Below are 26,436 nucleotides of genomic sequence, written 5' to 3'. Positions count from 1 at the left end.
ACTAATGAACGCTGGAAAGAGTATAATTCTGGTCGATCAAATGGTCACATTTCAGCAGATGACGCGTGATAATGCAATACACTGTGCATATGTGACCTTTCCAGGCTTGTATATACAATGCTTCATAAGGCCGCATTGTAACTGGGAAAGTCAGGTATATATATGTATATATATATAAAACATAGAAAACCAATGCATTCTCACGCGTCATCTACTGAAATGTGCACCATATTAACTCACAATCCGAAACACATCAGCTCCAATCTGAAATCGAACCCAACTCTTCCGCGTCGAAAACATACGCCTTCCACTCCCCACTGCCACGCCGGTTGAGTTTTTTTTAACGAATGAAGGGAGAATTTCTTCTTTTACTTTGATCTCTCCCTCCTTTTTTTTTTTTTTTTTGTATTTTGAAACCTCAATAGCCTATGATAGCGGCTGGATCATATATTTTGTCAGCCTATAACCTAAACTATACTTCAGACCAAAGGCAGCGATTAAGGGGGCAAGAGGGGGCAGTTGCCCCACACTTTTTTGAAGTGATCTCTTAATGTATATAGTTTCATTTGGAAGTAAAAAGTTGTTGTATGTATATGTGGTTCATAGAAAAAATGGTGCCAGGTAATATTTGCCGTTGCGTGAGTACATATTGGTTATTTGTCTTCCCGTGGAATTATGAAAGCTACAGGTTTTGCGTTTTAATTACAATTCAAAGCAATTAATATTGTAATTGTGTATTTCATTAAATGTTGTAGCATATGCTTGTAATATTTACTGTCTTTCATTTTGCAAGACTAATAGCATACATTTAACGGCATGTGTGGAATTAAAAATATAAAATATTCATAATCCCCAGTTTCAATATACTCATAACTTCTACAAAACAAGCCTCATTATTCATTACTATGATTAATATGATCTTTTCTATTTATTTGTTTTGCAAATTTGTTATTAAATAATGTGATCACACAATTTTCCAGACAGAATCTTAAGATGTTCATGAGCAAGGAAACAAACCTCTTCTTACAATTTCGTTGTTTAAGATTACAAAGGGCTAGTACCTACTTGAGTTGCTCTTTTAATTTATTTAATAAAATATGATATACAATATACGGTATTGTAACTGAAAAAGATAGTATCCTATTAGTTGTACAATCTTTCGTCAAACAAAGTGTTAGAAACAACCAGGAAAACTAACATTGATATATAAATATTCGGATCATGTTCTGCCTAGTGTTGTAAAGGCCTGGAAAAAACCTGGAAATTTTGGATTAAAAAAAATTTTACCTTTTTTCCCCGAGCTTGGAAAAAAAACGGAAAAATTGAAATTTTCGAATGTTTTGCTACATTCTGTTTTTAAAATGAAAACTATTTTATATTTACTAGTTTACAGTTGACTAGTTGACTAGTTTACAGTCGACTAGTTTACTAGTTTACAGTTGACTAGTGTACTAGTTTACAGTAGATCATTGAGTAGCTATGTTTTGTTGGATTAGAATACGGAAATTTTGCGGCAACAAATATATTTGTACCACTCCTTTAAAGTTAATATCGTGATACAATGGAGTTATGGCTACAAAAGATACTAAAATATAATCTTAGTGAGATTAATTAATATATCCGCATTTAAATTATCTTAGGTAATCTTATAAAGTTACCATTTTATGGCAGGGAAGTGTTAAATAACAGGGTCAGAATCATTTTAGTAAATACCAGTATATTAAAATCAAATATATATTTTATGAAGAAACGTATTGTCCTTCATGAAAATTTTGAACCCATTAGAAAAAATCTTTTGTTCGGAAATATTGGCAAAACCCGGAAAATATAATTTAAAAACTATTTCTTCGCCTGATATTAATCTTATTTGTTGTAACGTGTCTGCAGCAACGTATTTCGCTAGCAGGAAAAATATTTGAAGAACAGCTTTTAATTTTACCTTTCAGTTTCCTGATTCCCTATAAAATTCCCTCTTTGTTATTTCTAATTAGGCCTATATTTTTCGAACAACTCAAAAAGAGAGAGAATCTTATTTACATATACATACATACACCGCACAAATACGTAAATTTGAGCAGCGACAAATATATTAAAGAATTTAACATGTGAAATTTCCATTCTTTATTATTAAAGACTAACACAATAACCGTTCTTCGCAAAGGGAGAATAAGTTTCATTTTGGGTGTAAAGGGCACCAAAACTGTCACCACTGAACTTAGTGGCCCAGAAATCTATGAATTCGACACTAGTAGACCCTATCAGTCATTTTCAATTAACTTTACATATCACCTTCCCCCTTTAGAAGTATCTAATGGGGGTTGAATTTGGATTTAAACATCATCGAAAGTGTCACATTTCATCTCAGCCAGGCCCGTATCCAGGGGGGTCTAGGGGGGCCGGGCCCCCCTAAATTTTTGCTGGCCCACTTAAAAGTTTTACAGTAGGCTTGCAAAAGAACTATAATATGGTGATGAGCTATCATATGGTTAGATCGGCCCCCTAACTTCAGCCGCCCCCCCTTAGTTTTTGGGCTGACTACGGGCCTGATCTCAGCCAACCCGAAAACTATGGATTCGACACTAATGTCGGCCATTTTCGATCATTTTTGTATATTCACCACTTCCCCCTCCCCTATGTTGCGGGCCTGAATTTTTATTTAAACAGCATCGGAAGTGTTACTGTTCAACTCAGCAACCACGAAAACTATGGATTCGACACTATCATCGGTCATTTTTGATCATTTTCTGTATCTCTCCTCCCCTTCTCGCAAGTTGCAGTGCTGAATTTAAGCTTCATCGGAAATGTCACTGTTCATCTCAGCAACTCCAAAAACTATGGGTTCAACACTAAGATCGGTAATTTTCAATATATATTCGCACTTCTCATGTAAAATAATATTGTCTAGGGCGCTCTTGTTCCACATTTCGATTATCTTTTATCTATTTGAAGATATCACATAATTACTGTAAAATTAGCGGTATTTTAATTTCGTCGGGATGAAGACTCTTAACTGTTAATACTGTTGCTCAAAAGTTGTCAAGTCTAGCCCAGGCAAACCGTGGAACCATCACATATTAAGTTTCCATTACTTGGAAAACACTTGATCTCTTTAAATATATTTCTGCTAATTTGCAACATAAATATCTCATACTTTCCTTTTGTTGATTTTGTTATAGTACCAAGAGACAAAAAGAAGAAAGCAAAAGCAGTGAGTCAGAAAATTATGCCGGAGCAACAACAACCAATCGCTTCAAGCTCCAACAGCAAAGATGTGTTCAAAATCGCTGGTCCCTCGCAAGGAAGTAAGTATGGCTGCATTCATATTATTTTCTTTAAAAAAACAACATAAAGAAACTGTAATACAACGGAACGGAGTAAAAAAGATCCTATATATATTAAAGATATTTTGATATATATTGTCTAAATAACCGACACTGCTGCACACTTTTCAATGTTTAGCACATCTCTAGAACGGTTGGAGATATGTAATTGTTGTAAACAGCATTACAAATATGAAATTTTCAATTCCCTGTAATTTGTTCTACTTGCTTAAATATCTTGAGCATAATAATTATTCAACATTTAGGTACTTTGAATAAACACTACACTGTCTATTCCAGTTACGTTCTGACTCTTCTAGAGGATTCCAAAATGTGGATATTCATGATACAGTAGTAAATTCAGTTTGTAACAGTGGGCCATGGTTCGTCAGTGGTAGAGCGTTCACCTCTGGTGCTTGGGGTTGCGGGTTCAAACCCTGTTCCCGCCAAGTGAATTTGTGATGGACAAACGCCGTGTGCGTGGGTTTCTTCGGGATTCTTCCGTTTCCTCCCACTTTCTTTATTCCACCATTTCATTCATTACTCATCATCACCGTCTCCTTTAGCCTAACCGGCATAGCCGTGGGACGTAAAACTATAAATTTCATTTCATTTTTTTTTTCAGTTATAACACTGGATTGCAAGTGAGGTATTGAAAGGTTTCGCATGATTCTTTGATTTATAGCATGCAATAATCTGACGTAATGCAATTTAAAAGAAATTAACTTTATGTTCGGTTGACAACGCTGTTAGTTATGTAGTGTTGCAGAGCATGTCAAGCATTTCCACCATTATACTGTATATAAGCTCTCAGATTTGCTATATACAAGCGTGTTCATTATATTCTAAGCCTAATGTTGGCGAACAATCGTAGAATTTTCTAATCAAAGTAAAACTTTTTTTTTTCAAATTAGACTCAAGCTTTATTTTTTCCAATAACTTAATCTTGCAGGTTAAAATTTATACCGTTGGATCGATTTTGATGATTTTTGATACATAATTGGGCCATGGAGCCAAAGCTATTAGTTTTTGTCAGATTACCTTTTCCGAAGAGCGTATTCTAAAAAGCAGAGGAGAGTTCAAAATTTATGCCAAAAAAATTTAGTACCTCTGGAGCCCTTCGAGTCAAAACGATGAAGCTTGTTATACAAACTTCTCAATATAAGAAAATTGTCAAATTTCCCACTCTAAAAAAAACCGTTTCAAAGGAGGTAAGGACGTCTCTTATATAAATAAAAGAAAAATGAATGCAACTTCTCCCATATACGTGAGTAGACCGTGGTTATCATATTATCGGCATGACGTGGAAAATACATGACATGTAAAAGTAAAATAAAATTTTAAAAAAAATATTATAAAGAACATGAATTCCTGAAAAATGAAATAAATTGAATGAAAAAGTAAAAAAAAAAAAGATAATACGGTTCGTAATAAAATATTTAAAAAATAATTATGTTCCCAATAAAATTGCTTTCAAAAATCAATTTATCCATGACAAAAACAAAATCATGTTAAGCTCTCTTAAGAGTTTACAATATACAATGAATTATCTGCACTGAATTCATAACATAACTCTAGTAGCAAGGAAGTTTTCGGCCAGTTGGTGCGTGGTTGGCTTTTCGCTTTCTACGCTTGCACTTGAAACGCATGCTTTCATACAATCTGCCTTTTGTTGTATTTGTAAACAGTGCTTTAGACCCTTCGCAGAGCGTCATAAAATCAATAGCCGTTCATTGGCTATTGACTTGACATCACTTGTAAAACGCTAGCATCAAACTTGAATGGAACACTGAATGCAAGGTTACCCCCACTCAACTTCGTTACTGGAATCCAGCTTGCGGTATGCTTGCACGTTTTTTATTCAAGCCGGATGCAAGCTTGGCTGACTTGCAACTCAAGTTTACAGCAAGTGGTTTGCAAGTTGTCTCGGCTACTAGGGAAGTATATGAGAGTAATTCCCATGCTTTTCTATTGTATGGCATAAATAGAATTTTTGAAAATAATTTTCTTGAAGAATTTGCGTATTATTTTGTGCTGTTTAGTACAATTTCCTTAATTTTTTTTTATGAAAAGCATTTTTTAAAATATTTTTTATTACTTTTTAAAACATTTTCTAGAAATTTTATATTTCAAACTTCACACAATTTCAGTAAATTAGTTGTAGGCTGTATTACTCATCTCTTTGGGTCATTTTCGGCTATCATATGCATCGAAGTTTAACATCTACGGTGGATTTTTAAGTTTATATATATATATATATATATATATATATATATATATATATATATATATATATATATATATATATATATATATATATATATATATATATATATTAATTACTGAACTTCTTAGCCGAGTTGTTAACGAGTACTACTAGCGAGGTGCTATCTGCATTAATACGTATCAAACTTCAATGTAAAACGCCAGATATAATTGAGGCTGGAAAGCAACATGTTAATCATCCCACGCATAACACAGGTGAACATACAAGTGCCATCTAGACGGGCAGTGCTTTTTATGGGCGGTAGCAAAAGATAGTTTAGTAATTTCTTATACTCTTGTTAGCTAATTTTCTCAGTATTTCAATATCGTAGAACTAATGAACGCTAGAAAAAGTATAATTCTGTTCGATCAAATGGTCACATTTCAGCAGATGACGCGTGATAATGCAATACACTGTGCATATGTGACCTTTCCAGGCGTGTATATACAATGTTTCATAAGGCCGCATTGTAACGGGGAAAGTCAGGTGTATATATATATATAAAATATAGAAAACCAATGCGTTGTCACGCGTCATCTACTGAAATGTGCACCATATGGTCGGACAGAATCACCCTTTTTAGCTTTCTTTAGTTGCACGGTTTGGAGTTAGGCGTTCCCATAATCACAGGGCCTATGTGAAACGTGAACCTACATCTTAACTCACAATCCGAAACACATCAGCTCCCATCTGGAATCGAACCCAACTCTTCCGCGTCGAAAACATACGCCTTCCACTCCCCACTGCCACGCCGGTTGAGTTTTTTTTAACGAATGAAGGGAGAATTTCTTCTTTTACTTTGATCTCTCCCTCCTTTTTTTTTTTTTTTTTTGTATTTTGAAACCTCAATAGCCTTTGATGGCGGCTGGATCATATATTTTATCAGCCTATAACCTAAACTATATTTCAGACCAAAGGCAGCGATTAAGGGGGCAAGAGAGGTCAGTTGCCCCACACTTTTTTGAAGTGATCTCTTAATGTATATAGTTTCATTTGGAAGTGAAAAGTTGTTGTATGTATATCTGGTTCATAGAAAAAATGGTGCCAGGTAATATTTGCCGTTGCGTGAGTACATATTGGTTATTTGTCTTCCCGTGGAATTATGAAAGCTACAGGTTTTGCGTTTTAATTACAATTCAAAGCAATTAATATTGTAATTGTGTATTTCATTAAATGTTGTAGCATATGCTTGTAATATTTACTGTCTTTCAATTTGTGAGACTAATAGCATACATTTAACGGCATGTGTGGAATTAAAAATATAAAATATTCATAATCCCCAGTTTCAATATACTCATAACTTCTACAAAACAAGCCTCATTATTCATTACTATGATTAATATGATCTTTTCTATTTATTTGTTTTGCAAATTTGTTATTAAATAATGTGATCACACAATTTTCCAGACAGAATCTTAAGATGTTCATGAGCAAGGAAACAAACCTCTTCTTACAATTTCGTTGTTTAAGATTACAAAGGGCTAGTACCTACTTGAGTTGCTCTTTTAATTTATTTAATAAAATATGATATACAATATACGGTATTGTAACTGAAAAAGATAGTATCCTATTAGTTGTACAATCTTTCGTCAAACAAAGTGTTAGAAACAACCAGGAAAACTAACATTGATATATAAATATTCGGATCATGTTCTGCCTAGTGTTGTAAAGGCCTGGAAAAAACCTGGAAATTTTGGATTAAAAAAAAATTTACCTTTTTTCCCCGAGCTTGGAAAAAAAACGGAAAAATTGAAATTTTCGAATGTTTTGCTACATTCTGTTTTTAAAATGAAAACTATTTTATATTTACTAGTTTACAGTTGACTAGTTGACTAGTTTACAGTCGACTAGTTTACTAGTTTACAGTTGACTAGTGTACTAGTTTACAGTAGATCATTGAGTAGCTATGTTTTGTTGGATTAGAATACGGAAATTTTGCGGCAACAAATATATTTGTACCACTCCTTTAAAGTTAATATCGTGATACAATGGAGTTATGGCTACAAAAGATACTAAAATATAATCTTAGTGAGATTAATTAATATATCCGCATTTAAATTATCTTAGGTAATCTTATAAAGTTACCATTTTATGGCAGGGAAGTGTTAAATAACAGGGTCAGAATCATTTTAGTAAATACCAGTATATTAAAATCAAATATATATTTTATGAAGATACGTATTGTCCTTCATGAAAATTTTGAACCCATTAGAAAAAATCTTTTGTTCGGAAATATTGGCAAAACGCGGAAAATATAATTTAAAAACTATTTCTTCGCCTGATATTAATCTTATTTGTTGTAACGTGTCTGCAGCAACGTATTTCGCTAGCAGGAAAAATATTTGAAGAACAGCTTTTAATTTTACCTTTCAGTTTCCTGATTCCCTATAAAATTCCCTCTTTGTTATTTCTAATTAGGCCTATATTTTTCGAACAACTCAAAAAGAGAGATGATCTTACTTACATATACATACATACACCGCACAAATACGTAAATTTGAGCAGCGACAAATATATTAAAGAATTTAACATGTGAAATTTCCGTTCTTTAATAATAAAGACTAACACAATAACCGTTCTTCGCACAGGGAGAATAAGTTTCATTTTGGGTGTAAAGGGCACCAAAACTGTCACCACTGAACTTAGGGGCCCAGAAATCTATGAATTCGACACTAGTAGACCCTATCAGTCATTTTCAATTAATTTTACATATCACCTTCCCCCTTTAGAAGTAACTAATGGGGGTTGAATTTGGATTTAAACATCATCGAAAGTGTCACTGTTCATCTCAGCCAGGCCCGTATCCAGGGGGGTCTAGGGGGCCAGGCACCCCTAAATTTTTGCTGGCCCCCTTAAAAGTTTTACAGTAGGCTTGCAAAAGAACTATAATATGGTGATGAACTATCATATGGTTAGATCGGCCCCCTAACTTCAGCCGCCCCCCCCCCTTAGTTTTTGGGCTGACTACGGGCCTGATCTCAGCCAACCCGAAAACTATGGATTCGACACTAATGTCGGCCATTTTCGATCATTTTTGTATATTCACCACTTCCCCCTCCCCTATGTTGCGGGCCTGAATTTTTATTTAAACAGCATCGGAAGTGTTACTGTTCAACTCAGCAATCACGAAAACTATGGATTCGACACTATCGTCGGTCATTTTTGATCATTTTATGTATCTCTCCTCCCCTTCTCGCAAGATGCAGTGCTGAATTGTCAGTGCTGAAGCTTCATCGGAAATGTCACTGTTCATCTCAGCAACTCCAAAAACTATGGGTTTAACACTAAGATCGGTAATTTTCAATATATATTCGCACTTCTCATGTAAAATAATATTGTCTAGGGCGCTCTTGTTCCACATTTCGATTATCTTTTATCTATTTGAAGATATCACATAATTACTGTAAAATTAGCGGTATTTTAATTTCGTCGGGATGAAGACTCTTAACTGTTAATACTGTTGCTCAAAAGTTGTCAAGTCTAGCCCAGGCAAACCGTGGAACCATCACATATTAAGTGTCCATTACTTGGAAAACACTTGATCTCTTTAAATATATTTCTGCTAATTTGCAACATAAATATCTCATACTTTCCTTTTGTTGATTTTGTTATAGTACCAAGAGACAAAAAGAAGAAAGCAAAAGCAGTGAGTCAGAAAATTATGCCGGAGCAACAACAACCAATCGCTTCAAGCTCCAAAAGCAAAGATGTGTTCAAAATCGCTGGTCCCTCGCAAGGAAGTAAGTATGCTTGCATTCATATTATTTTCTTTTAAAAAAATAACATAAAGAAACTGTGATACAACGGAAGGATATTTTGATATATATTATCTAAATAACCGCCACTGCTGCAAACTTTATCAATGTTTAGCACATCCCTAGAACGGTTGGAGATATGTAATTGTTGTAAACAGCATTACAAATATCAAATTTTCAATTCCCTGTAATTTGTTCTACTTGCTTAAATATCTTGAGCATAATAATTATTCAACATTAAGGTACTTTGAATAAACACTACACTCTCTATTTCAGTTACGCTCTGACTCTTCTAGAGGATTCCAAAATTTGGATATTCATGATACAGTAGTAAATTCAGTTTGTAACAGTGGGCCATGGTTCGTCAGTGGTAGAGCGTTCACCTCTGGTGCTTGGGGTTGCGGGTTCAAACCCTGTTCCCGGCAAGTGAACTTTGTGATGGACAAACGCCGTGTGCGTGGGTTTCATGGGATTCTCCCGTTTCCTCCCACTTTCTTTATTCCACCATTTCATTCATTACTCATCATCACCGTCTCCTTTTTTTTAGTTTGTAACACTGGATTACAAATGAGGTATTGAAAGGTTTCGCATGATTCTTAGATTTATAGCATGCAATAATCTGACGTAATGCAATTTAAAAGAAATTAACTTTATGTTCGGTTGACAACGCTGTTAGTTTTGTAGTGTTGCAGAGCATGTCAAGGAATTCCACCATTATATATATAAGCTCGCAGATTTGCCATATACAAGACTGTTCATTATATTCTAAGCCTAATGTTGGCGAACAATCGTAGAATTTTCTAATCAAAGTATTTTTTTTTTTCAAATTGGACTCAAAGCTTATTTTTCCCAATAGTTTAATCTTGCAGGTTAAAATCTACACCGTTGGATCGATTTTGATGATTTTTGATACATAATTGGGCCATGGATGAAAGCTATTAGTTTTTGTCAGATTACCTTTTCCGAAGAGCGTATTCTAAAAAGCAGAGGAGAGTTCAAAATTTATGCCAAAAAAATTTAGTATCTCTGGAGCCCTTCGAGTCAGAACGATGAAGCTTCTTATACAAACTTCTCAATATAAGAAAATTGTCAAATTTCCCACTCTAAAAAAAACCGTTTCAAAGGAGGTAAGGACGTCTCTTATATAAATAAAAGAAAAATGAATGCAACTATGTTTGTCGACCAACTTCTCCCATATACGTGAGTAGACCGTGGTTATCATATTATCGGCATGACGTGGAAATTACATGACATGTAAAAGTAAAATAAAATTTAAAAATATATATTATAAAGAACATGAATTCCTGAAAAATGAAATAAATTGAATGAAAAAGTAAAAAAAAAAAAAAAGATAATACGGTTCGTAATAAAATATTTAAAAAATAATTATGTTCCCAATAAAATTACTTTCAAAAATCAATTTATCCATGACTAAAAACGAAATCATGTTAAGCTCTCTTAAGAGTTTACAATATACAATGAATTATCTGCACTGAATTCATAACATAACTCTAGTAGCAAGGAAGTTTTCGGCCAGTTGGCGCGTGGTTGGCTTTTGGCTTTCTACGCTTGCACTTGAAATGCATGCTTTCATACAATCAGCCTTTTGTTGTATTTGTAATCGATGCTTTAGACCCTTAGCACAACGTCATAGTATAGCTGGCCGTGCATTGGCTATTGACTTGACTTCACTTGTAAAACGCTTGCATCAAGCTTGAGTGGAAGATTAAATGCAAGGTTACCCCGATGTAACTTTGTTACTGGAATACAGCTTGTGGTATGCTTGCACGTTTTCCAATCAAGTTGGATGCAAGCTTGGACGACTTGCAATTCAAGCTTACAACAAGCGGTTTGCAAGTTGGCTCTGCTACTAGGGAAGTATATGAGAGTAATTCCCATGCTCTTCTATTGTATGGTATAAATAGAATTTTTGAAAGTCATTTTCTTGAAGGATTTTCTTTTACTTCTTAGCACGATTTGTATTATTTTCTGCTGTTTAGTACAATTGTTTTACTTTTTAAGAAAAGCATTTTTTAAATATTTTTATTTTCTTTTTAAAACATTTTCTAGAAATTTTATATTTCAAACTTCACAGAATGTCAGTAAATTAGGTGTACGCTGTATTCCTCATCTTTTTGGGTCATTTTCGGCTATCATATGCATCAAAGTTTAACATCTACGGTGGATTTTTAAGTTTATATATATATATATATATATATATATATATATATATATATATATATATATATATATATATATATAATTACTGAACTTCTTAGCCGAGTTGTTAACGAGGACTACTAACGCGGTGCTATCTGCATTAATGCGTATCAAACTTCGATCTAAAACGCCAGATATAATTGAGGCTGGGAAGCGAAGTGCTAACCATCCCACGCATCACACAGGTGAACAAGTGCCATCTAGACGTCCACTGCTTTTTATGGACGGTTAGCAAAAGATAGTTTGGTAATTTCTTCACTTGTTAGCTAATTTTGTCAGTATTTCAATATCGTACAAACTAATGAATGCTGAAAAGAGTATAATTCTGGTCGATCAAATATATATGACATACAAAAGCAATGCATTGTCACGCGTCATCTACTGAAATGTGCACCATATGGTCGAACAGAATCACACTCTTTTCAGCTTTCTTTAGTTGCACGGTTTGGAGTTAGGCGTTCCCATAATCACAGGGCCTATGTGAGACGTGAACCTACATCTTAACTCACAATCCGAAACACATCAGCTCCCGTCTGGAATCGAATCAGACTCTTCCGAGTGGAAAACATACGCCTTCCATTCTCCAGTGCCACGCCGTGTGTGTGTGTTTTTTTTTCTAAGCGAATGAAGGGAGAATTTCTTCTTTTTCTTTGATATCTCCCTCCATTTTTTTGGTATTTTGAAACCTCAATAGCCTATGATGGCGGCTGAATCATATACTTTGTCAGGGCAGGGGCGGTTCTTAGGGGGGGGCATCGGGGCGATCGTCCCCCCAGAAGAGGAAAATTTATTGTTTTATATATATAAATAAAATCCATCCGTGATTTTGGAGCCCTTAAAAGTAGCATTATGACAACCCACCGCCCCCCCCCCAGAAGTCGGTCCTGGATCCGCCCCTGTGTCAGCCTATAACCTAAACTTTACTCCAGACGAGGTGTCTTCGCAGTTGCGACAGTCCTATTACCGACAGGAACTGTTAACTGTCCTATGAGCGACCGATTCGATCTGTTAACTGCGCTATGAGTCACCGATTCGTTCATACTAAGATAATGGAAGATGATAAGGTCCTCTCTTCTTCAACTTGTTTCATGCTAATGTGATTTAGAACCTAACGAAATGTCCTATGAGAAATTTCGCTCTACCTGAATTTAATATGCGAGAATGCTCTCATTACATTAACAATCTTTTATACGTTTTCCCTAATATTATATTTTAGAATTAATTTCTATAAATACATTGACTCTATCAAGGGGAAAACTAACTAAATACATTTAGAGTAGCTCCACCTTTGTCTATGATTCTAATATAATTAAAAATTTCATGTTAAAATGATACGGAGCATAAGTTTAGATTGAATATGTTTATGGCATAAGAAAGAAATCAGAAAGAGGTAGGAGCGCCCGAAGAAAATTTAAAATTTTCTAGGGAGGGGCATCTCCATGGTTGCTGTATCACGTCTGGTATAACTGGTATTTATTATATGTGGTTTGCTATATTACGTATATATTTTTGTGAGCCAGGGGGGCGACCCCTACCTTCCCATCAGGCGCTCATGGAGAAAAGGTGTTCACCACTTGAGGATATCAAAGAGATCCAAAACATGGTGTATTCGAAGAAATTATTACACAAGCTACAAATCTCTCACAGGACTTAACAGTTCGTCTAGTTATAAGGGATTATTTCAGATTGTTACACGACAAGCTTTTATGTATAAGTCAAAACAAGGGAGGAAGGCAAATTAAGCAATTAGTTTACGTTTTAGTAGCTTACAATAGGGGGGAAGGTAGTTTAAAGAGTTTGTTTACCTTTTGGATTGTTTAGAGTGAACTGCATTGTAATTGGTGGGATTGATTGAGAATAGCCAATCAAATGTAAGGGATCTCAAAAGCTGTCTTTTATCATTGACTTTTTTTTATTTTATTCATAGAGTCTTAGGAAGTCTAAAAAGTAGATAGTTGGCGAAACTGTTACACGTTTAAGTTTTTCAAAATAAAATATATTACTGGGCTTAGTGAGTAATTAGATTTGAATCAAATTAAGTACAGAAAACAGAGCTTTTGAAGAAAGAGGATATTACAACTGGATTTTCAATAATTACATAGGAATATACTTTTCATGGAAATATCCCTGTTGTCTCGTTAAGTTATTTGATATGTTTTATGTCAAATCTAACTCAAAATAAGTTTGATTTGCACTCACAGTAGAGGAAAAATATATTTGACGAACAGTATCACTGGCACGTACATATTTCATACCAAGGTTGTTCGGGCGCTAATAACGCCAGAGGCAAACATATTTTACGAGATGGAATCATATCATCTTCCATAATCTCAATGTAAATGAATCGGTCACTCATAGGACAGATAACAGTTCCTGTCACTAATAGGACTATCGCTTCTGGGACTAATTCAAATAGTACCTTATGACTAGACGAACTGTTAAGTCCTGAGAGAGATTTGTAACTTGTGTAATAATTTCTTCGAATACACTGTGTTTTTAGATTTCTTTTGATATCTTCAAGTGGTGAACACCCTCTTTCCATGGGCGCCCGATTGGAAGGCAGGGGTTGCCTCCTGGCTCACAAAAATGTATACGTAATATAGCAAACCACATATATTAAATATAAGATATACCAGACGTGATAGGAGATACCCTTCCCTAGAAAATTTTCTTCGGGAGCCCCTACCTCTTCCTGATTTCTTTCTTATGCCATAAACATATTCAATCTAAACTTATACTCCGTATAATTTTAACATGAAATTTTCAATTATATTAGAATCATAGACAAAGGCGGAGCTACTCTAAGTATTTAGTTAGTTTTCCCCTTGATTTAGTCAATGTATTCATAGAAATTAATTCAAAAATATAATGTTAGGAAAAACGTATAAAAGATGGTTAATGTAATGAGAGCATTCTCACGTATTAAATTCAGGTAGAGCGAAATTTTTCATAGTACATTTTGTAAGGTTCTAAATCACATTAGCATAAAACAAGTTAAAGAAGAGAGAATCTTATCTTCTTCCATTATTTTAGTATGAACGAATCGGTGACTTATAGGGCAGTTAACAGATCGAATCGGTCGCTCATAGGACAGTTAGCAGTTCCTGTCGCTAATAGGACTGTCGCAAGTGGGAAGACACCGTACTATTTCAGATTGCTACACGACAAGCTTTTATGTATAAGTCAAAACAAGGGAGGAAGGCAAATTAAGCAAATAGTTTATGTTTTAGTAGCTTACAATAGGGAAGAAAGTAGTTTAAAGACTTTGTTTACCTTTTGGATTGTTTAGAGTGAACTGCATTGTAATTGGAGGGATTGGTTGAGAATAGCCAATCAGATATAAGGGATCTCAAAAGCTGTCTTTTGTCATTGACTTTTTTTTTCATTTTATTCACGGCGAAGCTGTTACACGTTTAAGTTTTTCAAAATAAAATATATTACTGGGCTTAGTGAGTAATTAGATTTGAATCAAATTAAGTATAGAAAACAGAGCTTTTGAAGAAAGGGGATATTACAACTGGATTTTTAATAATACATAGGAATATACTTTTCATGGAAATATCCCTGTTGTCACATTAAATTATTTGATATATTTTATGTCAAATCTAACTCAAAATTAAAATAAATTTTATTTGCACTCACAGTACAGGAAAAATGTATTTGACGAACAGTATCACTGGCACGTACATATTTCATACCAAGGTTGTTCAGGCGCTAATAACGCCAGAGGCAAACATACTTTGCGAGATGGAATCATATCATCTTCCATCATCTCAATGTAAATGAATCGGTCGCTCATAGGACAGATAACAGTTCCTGTCGCTAATAGGACTGTCGCTTCTGGGACTAATTCTTTAGAGAAGGAACTTCATAACTTATCGAAGGCAACAATCCGTGCCGATTTTTTATTTAAAATTTTCTTCATTGTTGAAACAGCTATATTGTTAAAGGTTTGGATATCCATCTCAATAATCAAGCCATTTCAACAATGAAGAAAATTCTAAATAAAAAAATCGGCACGGATTATTGCCTTCGATAGGTTATGAAGTTCCTTCTCTAAAAATTTGAAGTCTCTAAGTTGAAATTTGTAAGAGAAATCGTGAATTTTCGTAAAAGGTAAAAAATACATAAGAGAGGTACGAAGACTGTAGTGACATCTATCGGTAAAGCTTGTCCCTTTAAACCAACCTTAATATACGTTTTTTTATCATTTCCGTAATTAATTTCTCTACTGTACACTTGATTTTAATCTAATGTTCTAAAATACATTAACTTTCAACTCGTGTTTATATTTAAATAGAATATAATGATGTAGAATTTTAAAAAAAGTACAAAGCACAAAATAAACTATACATCACAAAAACATAATAAAAATATTAAACTAGGAATGCAATGGATATACCCGATTGCAATGAAATGAGCTGAGCGAGCTTAAACTACGTAATCAGGAAGCGTTTTTCGGTGATTATTCCTCGATGGTACATCGGATTTTTAATTTCGACCTACGTTGTCACTCAGCACGACATACTCTATCAGCGTGCTAAGTTTGGTTGAGATCGGCCAAACGGTCTAGGAGTAAGCGTTTTTCGGTGATTATTCCTCGATGGTACATCGGATTTTTGATTTCGACCTATGTTGTCACTCAGCACGACATACTCTATCAGCGTGCTAAGTTTGGTTGAGATCGGCCAAACGGTCTAGGAGGAAGCGTTTTTCGGTGATTATTCCTCGATGGTACATCGGATTTTTGATTTCGACCTATGTTGTCACTCAGCAGGACATACTCTATCAGCGTGCTAAGTTTGGTTGAGATCGGCCAAACGGTCTAGGAGGAGTTCGCGGACAACCAAACGGCTAACCCGAGTATAAGTAGTGATGAGCGCAAGAGTCTTGGTCTTGCAGTTTTTGCAAGAGTCTTGCATGCAAGACCAAGACCAAGACCAAGACCAAGACCACGAATAGCGGTGCAAGACCAAGACCAAGACCAAGGTGTGCAAGAACAAGACCAAGACCAAGACCATACCTGCAAGACCAAGACCAAGACCAAGACTCTTGCGCAAGAGTCTTGCACAAGTACTGGTACTACTTGAATTTTTTTATACAATATAAAAAAAGGAGAAAATTCATTACATCTTTACTTGAATATTTTGACTTCAGTAAAAGTGACACTAGAGTGAATGTGTTCCCAGTAGTATTATGCAATCCGTGTGAGTCGATCTGCCCCTGTAGCATATAGCTACAGTATATCGTTTCCTGAATTGGTTGTTCGCATTTTCTGTAGATATTGCTCGTTCTCAAGCCACACAGGTGTCATCTTGCGCCATGTAAGCTATTTTAGTGGACAAACATCGTGTGCGTGGGTTTTCTTAGGTTTTTTCCGTTTCCTTCTAGTTTCTTCATTCCACCATTTCAGTCTTTTTTCATCACCACCGTCTCCCTTAGCGTTGGTGCATTACTGTGGGACGTTAAACTAGATACTTCATTTCATTTCAAAGCATACTAGTGGTGTTCTTCTTCCAAAACTGAAGAGAAATGTAGTATTGAACATCGGTAATTCCGTACACCATAGGTGCTGACTACATGAGTATGGCCTTGGCTATGAGACTCAAGCATCCGTTGTAAATTTTTAATGTGTGCTCATAAAATTAATATCGAAATAACATTTTCATGACATTGACAAAAACTTAGTGCATGTGACCGCAAGTTTGATTTCATGGGCAGATGCTTTACGTTGAAAAATTGTTTATTCATATAATTTTTAGCCTCCTTAGGTATACGGCACATCGGGGATTGAGCGATATAACATTACACAACAACAGTAAATCTATATAATAAAATTGAAAGTGACTATGCTTGTGACTCCCAATCTCTTGAACACTCTTGAACCACCAGCTCGAGATCGATCAAATTTTCAATATAGATCAGGTTTGGGCCTGGAATGTTATTTATCAGTTCACTTTGAAGGAGCAACGTATGGGGGAGGAGGAGGAGGGGGAGGTATACAAAAATCAAAATAAATAAAAATAAAAGTGACTAAGTTTGTGACTTAATAATTCTTGAACCACCAGACCGACCTTAATCAAATTTTTAACATGTATGAGGTGCCTAACTGGAAAGTTTTTTATAGTTTCATTTTGATGGTAGAACCTAGGGGAGGAGGAGGAGAGGGGGAGGTATATATAAAAATAAATAAAACTTAATAACTCTTGAAACACCCGACCGATCTCGATCAAATTTTCAACATAGATGAAGCTCAGACCTTTCACGATTTTTATCATTTTACTTTGACGGTGCAACATAGGGGATGGGGAGGAGGGAGATATATGTAAAAAATAAAAGTATAAGTGACTGTATTTGTGACTTCATCACTCTAGAACCAGCCAATCGATCTTAATGAAATTTTCAACATAGATGAGGTTCGGACTTGGGGTGTTTTGTATCATATCACTTTGATAGTAGAACTAAAGATAGGAGGAGGGGAGAGGAAGTGTACAAAAATAAATAAAACTTAATAACTCTTGAACCACCCAACCGATCTCGATCACATTTTCAACATAGATGAATTTCGGACCTGAGATGGTTTCTGTCATATCACTTTGACTATGGAGCTTAGGGGCCGGGGAGAGGAGAGATATTTAAAAATGATCGAAAATGACCGATATTAGAGTGGAGTCAATAGTTTTCGGGGTCGCTGAGATAAACAATGACACTTCCGATGCTATTTAAATCCAAATTTAGCCCCTAGCTTGGCGGTGGGAGGAGAGATATCTAAAAATGATCGAAAATTAATATTAGTGTCGAATTCATAGTTTTTGGGGTCACGGAAGTGAACAGTGATACTTCCGATCCCGTTTAAATGCAAATTCAGCACCGCAACTTGGGGAAGGGGGAAGAAGGAGATATATAAAAATTATTGAAAATGACCATTATTATCAATGTCAAATTCATGGTTTTCGAGGTCATTGAGATGAACAGTGACACTTCCGATGCCGTGCCTTGCAACATGGGGGAGGAGGAGATATATAAATTTATTGAAAATGACCGATATTAGTGCCGAATCCATAGTTTTCGGTGTCTCTAAGATGAAGAGTGATGTTTCTGATGCCGTTTAAACCCAAATTCAGCCCCGCAACTTGGGGAGGAGGGGGAGAGAAATATAAAAATAATCGAAAATGACCGATATCAGAAAGCGCTTAGTAATAATGAAAAGTGACTGATTAACGAAACATATTATTATTATTATTATTATTATTATTATTATTATTATTATTATTATTATTATTATTATTATTATTATTATTATTATTATTATTATTATTATTATTTAAAATTTAACCCAACGAAGTTTGTAATTGATGCTAGTAATCCATATTCACAAGTGAGACTGATTTTATACAGTTATTTTAAATAACTTGTTATGCCCCAGCATTGGGTCTAACAGTGTCTCTCGAATTTGTAAACTGTAATTATGTAGTTACTTATTTATGATGTTTAACATGTTAATATGTTTAATTATTCGTTATATTTAATGTTTAATTCCTCAAGTTCTAACTTTATTATGTTAAATGGTTAGGTTATTGATCTGTACCTAATTGTTTTATTAATTATTCAAACTTCCGATTTAGAAAGAAAAGTAATTACGTTACTAGAAGAAGAAGAACAAATTCAAATAAAAAGAAAGTTTTAAGATATATATTGTGAACAACTAATTGTAATACTTGAAGTTAATTTTAAAGAAAGGGAAAATATTTAACAAAATTTCTAAATATCTGAAAAATATTTAAAAAATTAAGTAAATCTGAGAAGTACCACGTAATTATTACTAATAACAACTATTTTAAGGATTAAGATTGAATCTTGACGGTGAAATGATACTATTTAATATGTCAAGCTAGACAGTTCATTCTAGGGGCTTAGGCCCTTCTTTCTGTCGTCAGCCACCGAATAATGGCTTAAAATGTATATATAATCTGATTCATACATAATGTCAAAATTCTTGTGCTAGTAAATTTTGAATACAAACAAAATTCTATATTTCAGTATCTTAGCAGTAACAACATATATTCAATGATTATCTTGTGTAACCGATAAGTATATCACAACACAATTCTTGCAATATCATTCTTCTTTCAATGTTATATTTTGGGATATCAACATATTCAACGTTGTAAATTAGGTACCAAACATCTTATAATGAATACTAAAATAATAATATGAAAGACACAAGGTTATGTTAACGAATATGAATATTATGAATTTGAATGAAAATGGTTACTTTTAATGAAGATGAATATTACGAATTTGAATGAAAATGATTATGTAGTTATACAATGAAACGTTAATTTAATGGAGTAATTATTTATATGAAATGAATTTTGAACCTTGTGGAAAGTTAAATAATAATAATGATTAACTGCTAGGTACCTAGTCGATATGCTGTTTTATTCATAATAGAAGATCGTTAGCAATCTGTATAATTTTGTTAACTAGCTGAATGTAGAGAGAGGATTATTTGTTGTACTGCTAATAATAAATACAGTAAACTTTCAATATACCGTATTTAAAACACAAATTTGGACGATTTGGAAAAACATTCTATAAATATGTTTCTATTTGCTTTAAACTTTTGTATTTGTACACAAAACAGATTAATAATAATAACGCAGTAAATATGAGAGTTTCCATATAAATTAATAAGTCACGGTGTCTGATGTCCCGTGCGATGTGACCGTAATCAAGCTGTGCTTGCTTTTATTACCTATGCACTTATCTGATTCTTCTGATCGTGTAATCTATAGTCAGATTCGAACTTGTCCACGTTTATATCAGCGTGGTGGCGACCCAGGCTATTTTCCGAATTGAAAGTTGAATTCTAGTCAAGCTGAAGAGCAGTGGCATTACAAATTTTGGCGACCCAGCCAGAATTTTAATGTTGGAGGTAGTGAGATGTAATCGCACCAAATATCAGTTATTCTGTGGATGAATAAATGTAGTGAAATATATAATGGTGTGCTACGGTGAAGAGAGAGGTGCTGAAGTCTCTAGAAACTGTGAAAGAAATTTTGTTAAATATTTTCCCTTTCTTTAAAATTAACTTCAAGTATTACAATTAGTTGTTCACAATATATATCTTAAAACTTTCTTTTTATTTGAATTTGTTCTTCTTCTTCTAGTAACGTAATTACTTTTCTTTCTAAATCGGAAGTTTGAATAATTAATAAAACAATTAGGTACAGATCAATAACCTAACCATTTAACATAATAAAGTTAGAACTTGAGGAATTAAACATTAAATATAACGAATAATTAAACATATTAACATGTTAAATATCATAAATAAGTAACTACATAATTACAGTTTACAAATTCGAGAGACACTGTTAGACCCAATGCTGGGGCATAACAAACTTGTAGTTTGATGTCGTTATTTTGTATTTCTAGTATAGGTCAAAAGTATTTATACAAATTGAGTTTATAGAAAAGACATAGACAGACAGACAGATGAGTCGTTTTTAGTTTTCACTTAAATTTTCTAAAATATTAAGTTTTGATTATAATAATTATTTTATTTTTTCTCTCTTTTTTGTCGATATGCTAAACATATCATCATAACCATCACCAAAGCTATTCTGCCATTATCGGCTGGTTGCTTGCTGCAACTGAGAAACCTCGATATACAGTGGTCCTCACCTAGTCTCTTCGTCTTAATGTAGCAATTTTCTTAATATCTTCCTTCAACTACAATTTCCTTTTCTCCCTCTCTCTCTTTCCTTTCACCATACCCTCTAGCACGTCCTCCACAGCCAATATCCCAATCAGTTCCTCTTTCTCCTCTTATCAATATCTAAAATTCTTCTTTTTTCTCCTACTGCTAACATTTCTAACACCTTCTCATTCGTTTTCCGTTCAACACAGCTAATTCTCTCCATTTTTCTCCATGCCCAGCTTTCGAAAGTCTGTAATTTTTTCCATCGCTTTTGCGTAATGTCCATGTTTCTGCCCCATTGGAATCAGTAAAACAAAATCTCAATATTTAATTATAAGTTTGTTTAACACAAAAATTAGTTAATGTGGTTGAAAAGAAAAATCTGACGCCTTTAGAGTGTAAAAATAATTTTGCATTTCATGGTATTTCAATTATCTGTACCGTTTTGATTTTCTTTCATTCGTCTCAGGGGTAGCCTCCCCAGTTTCGGAACCTGTGGAGTGTTGGATCTGTTAAAAAATGTAAAAAGATTAGCGAAGCGTGGGCACCCAATAAAAAAATAAAGGTCATCACTTATGTTGTACACTATTATCATACTTACACGAAGATAAAGTATGTTACATTTAAAAACATATATTGTATTTCCGTTACTATTGGAGCATTGTAGAATTTATTATCCCTTATATCCAGAGTAAAATTTACCTATGAAAAACATAAGATTTCTTAAAAGCAAAACTTGCAAGACTCTTGCAAGCAAGACCAAGACTGGGTGTGCAAGACCAAGACCAAGACCAAGACTGGGTATGCAAGACCAAGACCAAGACCAAGACCGAAGGTTCCAGTGCAAGACCAAGACCAAGACTGGGTGTGCAAGACCAAGACCAAGACCAAGACCACCCCGGTCTTGGTCTTGGTCTTGCATTTGCTCATCACTAAGTATAAGAGCTTCGCTTCGCTCAGCTCAAAAAATTACACTGACCCAACATCAGCAACTCATAAAGGATAGGAAGTTGTATTGTATCCGACACTTTTCATTGTTGTCCCCTTAGTGTTTCCATTTTTAAATTGCACAATATTCTTTCCTTTCTAATACTTGTGAACGCAATACACTTAAATCTTGCTGCAGTTCTTTATTCCGATAATTTTCCTTATATTCTTCCCGCATAAATATCTTTCCGCTTGATTGTCTTCATCAATCAACCACAGAGCCAAATTTCATTATTTAGAAGTCCAAATTTGCAAAGTGTAAATTTAACCCTAGAAAGACACCCTGGGGTCGCCGGCGACCCCACGTGTGTTGACTTGCGCATCTGCGCGTGCACTAAATAACCTAAATGGTTAGTGATTTGTCTACCTTCAGTGCTGGAGTAGTGGTCAAAGTAGGAACAATTAATTGTTGGTTCTGCACAGTATTTGTATTTATTTTGTGCAGCTCGGTCATATACGACCCCAGGGTGTTCTTTGTATTACGAAAATAGCATTGTTAGATTTTTTTCGAACTCTTTATGGCTGAAGTGCAACGTATCGAGGCGTCAATACGCAAGGGAATCACATTGAGAGAAATATCTGTAATACTGAGTGAGGAGACATCAGCCCCAAACTATGAAATAATCACCAAATGGAAGATCTGGTCGTTGAGTTTTCTGTCCCCGGTACAAACAATATGTGTGTATTGCTTACGCAGCTTATGTGTTGAACATCGCATTGGAATTTGTGGCGATTGTAAAGATTTGAAAAAAAATGAAATGAAACCTTTGAGTTTTACGTCCCACGGTTATGCCGGTTAGGCTAAAGGAGACGGTGATGATGAGTAATGAATGAAATGGTGGAATGAAGAAAGTGGGATGAAACGGGAGAACCCCGAGAAAACCCACGCACACGGTGTTTGTCCACCACAAAGTTCACTTGGCGGGGCCTGGGATCGAACCCGGGACCCCAAGCACCAGAGATGAACGCTCTACCACTGAGCCACCGCGGCCCCTTGTAAAGATTTGAAGTGACCTTCACTAATACTGTGAACAAATAAGAATTTTCAAAACTTGTGTAGCTGTTTCAAATAATTTGGACGGGAAAAGAATATTAACATTTGTATGATTTTCTAGCAATATAGCTACTGAACAGAAAATTTGGTATTCTAAATGATGACCTACCTGGCTATATCTATAACAATAACTTAACCTAATCTAAACCAACCTAACCAGTTGCAAAAATACACGTTAGGTTAGGTTATAGTTATAGATATATCTCAGTAGGTTACCAGTTAGAAGATTACAGAATATTTAATAGTAAACCATTAACTCACTATTTGTGTTCAATAATAAAGGCTGTTGTGAGACTATGAGAAATTTCAACTGTGTAGGGTGACGTACACATGTTGTAGTCTAATCTAAAATAAATTAGCACATAGTACTAACTCTTACTCGACTGGTATATACATTTTGTAATAGGTCTTATATGACCCCACGGTATACTTTGTGTCATGATAATGCTATGGTGTCCTTCCAGGGTTAAGAAATTTGTGTTCAGTTAGATATTGTATAATTCTTTTTCAAGTTAGATATTCAATAATTTCTAGCCTTTCTTTCATCTTCGGAAATATTCCAAACACTTTCCTTGTATGTCTTTCCTTACAGTCATTGCCTATATATTTATAGAGTCATCTAGGGAGATCTCGACATTTTTAAGGTCTGGCAAAGCTAGTGATCATACACGCACGCGAAAAGAAACATTCAGTATTTGGAAGGTGAATGTTGGTTCTCAGTGACAGGTTGCATATGCAGAGGAGTTAATTTTGCGGCCTGTAACAAAGGAAGCAGAAGCCTCTAAAATAAGTGTACATAAAGCTTAATTTAAAAAAATATCCATGTTTCAGTAAGTTAAAAATATGGTATAGCTTTAATATATAGTGATGAAAGGAGGCAAAGGATTGGTATTATGATAGAGTATAACCTCTGTATGCATGTGTGTCAGGCTGACACACATTGCTCGTTTCAGTGACAACTCGTGCAAACTTTTGTTAATCAATGCGTTTAGGGGATAAATCGACAGTGATTGTAGGGAGATTTCGACATGCAGTTCCTTTGTCATAAGAAAACTCATCAGACAAACGGACTACCGTCTGGTTCATCTTAGTGTATACATCATAGGTTTAGGTGACATAACAACACGCTTTCTCAGCTTCTGAGTCATTTAGTCCGGTATAAGCTTAATTGTAAAATACGTTCGGTTTTAGATTAGCACAGTACAGGTGCCAAAGATCCTGACATATTAAAGAAAGCCTCTAATTCTGGTATAGAAATGTTGTCTCCCACTACACAGTACTCAAAATTGTCAATCCTTAATATATCATTCTTCCGCAGTTTGAAAAACAATTTCAACTTTTCTTATAGAAACTTTGTTCGTAGGAACCCTGGCAAAATGTTGTGAAAGAAGACTATCAGAAAGTCAGTTTCAGTTGGAAGAAAGCAGCCTCTGTTTAATTCTTCGCATATGGATTCCAAAAATGATTGTATAAAATTGGGATTTTCGATTATTGATTCATTACTATGGGTAGCAAATACTGAAAGCAATATGTTGGAAAGCAGGTGTAAAACAAAGTTTGTTTTCAATGAGCTTACGTTGTTTCAGTGCTCCTATTGTACTTGAACTCAGCTTGTAATGAATCGCAGCAAAGGTTGTAAATAAGCTATACGTAGATATCAGGGGCGGATCCAGGAGGGGGGGGGGCGATCGGGGCGATCACCCACCCCCCAGAAGAGGAAACTTTCTTATTTTATATATATAAATAAAACCCATCCCAAAGTTTGGAGCCCTTAAAAGTAGCAGTATGACAACCCACCGCCCCCCAAAAGTCGGTCCTGGATCCGCCCCTGGTAGATATTATTAACCTTAGAGCTAGTATTTCATTGTGTTTTATGTTTCTTGTACTTCGAAGATGTGAAGCATTTTATTGTTTATGTAGTGTCGACATCTCCCATAGTAAGTATCGATTTCTCCCGCAAGATTTCCAAAACCTACTAACCCACAGCAGTCCATTTATGTGTTCTTGTACTTTGAAATACTTCATTTCAGGGAAAGTCTTTGTGTTTGCTAGCTAGGACAAGGATTACTATGAAGCATTATTGCTTTTGCAGAATAAAATTATCATTACTTCCAGAGTAGTATCGACTTGTTTCTTAACGTGTCGAAATGTCCCTACTGACCCTATATTTAACACAGCACGTTTTAACCCACCTTGAAATGTTTCCGGCTACGCCACTGGGATAGTACAATTATGTTATGCCTAGAATAGTATAATAGAATCTTCCTTGGAAGCTCACTATGGCTGCTATAATAGACACCTATCTTCATTTTTTTTTTTCGTTACGATGTCAAACCTAATCCAGGCAAACGAAGATACAATCCCATATTATGTGGTTCATGTTTTAGAAAACGCTTAATTTATTAAGATTTAAAATGTATTTTATTAACATGCAACATAAATATCTCATATATCTCTTATGACGATTTTGTTTAAGGAAAAGAAAACAAAAAGCAGGAGAAAGAAAAACCAGTGACTCAGAGAAAGGCCGCCAGAATGATGCCACAAACGCGTGTTGAGACCTCAAGCAGCGACAGTGAAGATACGCTCAAAATTGCTCTCCCCTGGCGAGAAAGTATGTATTATACTTTTGATACATTTTTTATTTAAAAATTAACAAACTAAAGTGTAGAGTCAGAACGGATCGGAGTAGTAAGAACTCGATAGGAAGATTTCAATAGTTTGATTCGTATCTACTAATGCATTAGGGTTAGAGAATCACTTTTAGTCACAGCGCTCTACGACAACACGATGTTCCGTCGTGAAGCATTCCATTCATATCTGCACAGAAACCAGATGACGATCATGCGCTATTTGGCACTCCATGGATACTAACCACAAAGAGAACAGATGAAAATCGTGTAAAGTTCAGTGCTGCCAACTTACTAGAACAGAAATGGCGGGCTTCTTTATGGGACACCCTTTACATTACAACCTTACGAACAAGCAAATTGCAACCTTACTATTAAATCTATAAGGATAACAAAACATGGGATTTCACTTATTTAAGGAAAGAAAAAAATAATATATTAGGTGTATCCAATATATTAAAACATATACATACAAAATTAAACATACTAAATTATAGA

General features: G+C 34.8%; 1 protein-coding gene across 1 annotated transcript in view; it reads left to right on the top strand.

Moving 5' to 3' along the window:
- LOC145673740 (uncharacterized) overlaps positions 1–26,436 on the top strand; it is a 139,866-nt gene that overhangs the window by 107,986 nt on the left and 5,444 nt on the right. Inside the window, exons 9-11 of the mRNA XM_081743481.1 lie at positions 3,177–3,302; positions 9,201–9,326; positions 25,785–25,922. Coding sequence (XP_081599607.1) covers positions 3,177–3,302; positions 9,201–9,326; positions 25,785–25,922 — 390 coding nt within the window. The remainder of the gene's footprint in view (positions 1–3,176; positions 3,303–9,200; positions 9,327–25,784; positions 25,923–26,436) is intronic.

Source organism: Thermobia domestica, chromosome 17, assembly GCF_964235325.1.
Source record: "Thermobia domestica chromosome 17, izTheDome1.hap1.1, whole genome shotgun sequence".
In the NCBI taxonomy this organism is placed as follows: domain Eukaryota; kingdom Metazoa; phylum Arthropoda; class Insecta; order Zygentoma; family Lepismatidae; genus Thermobia; species Thermobia domestica.
Note: the sequence above shows the minus strand (reverse complement) of the source record. Positions and strands in the feature narration are given on the sequence as shown.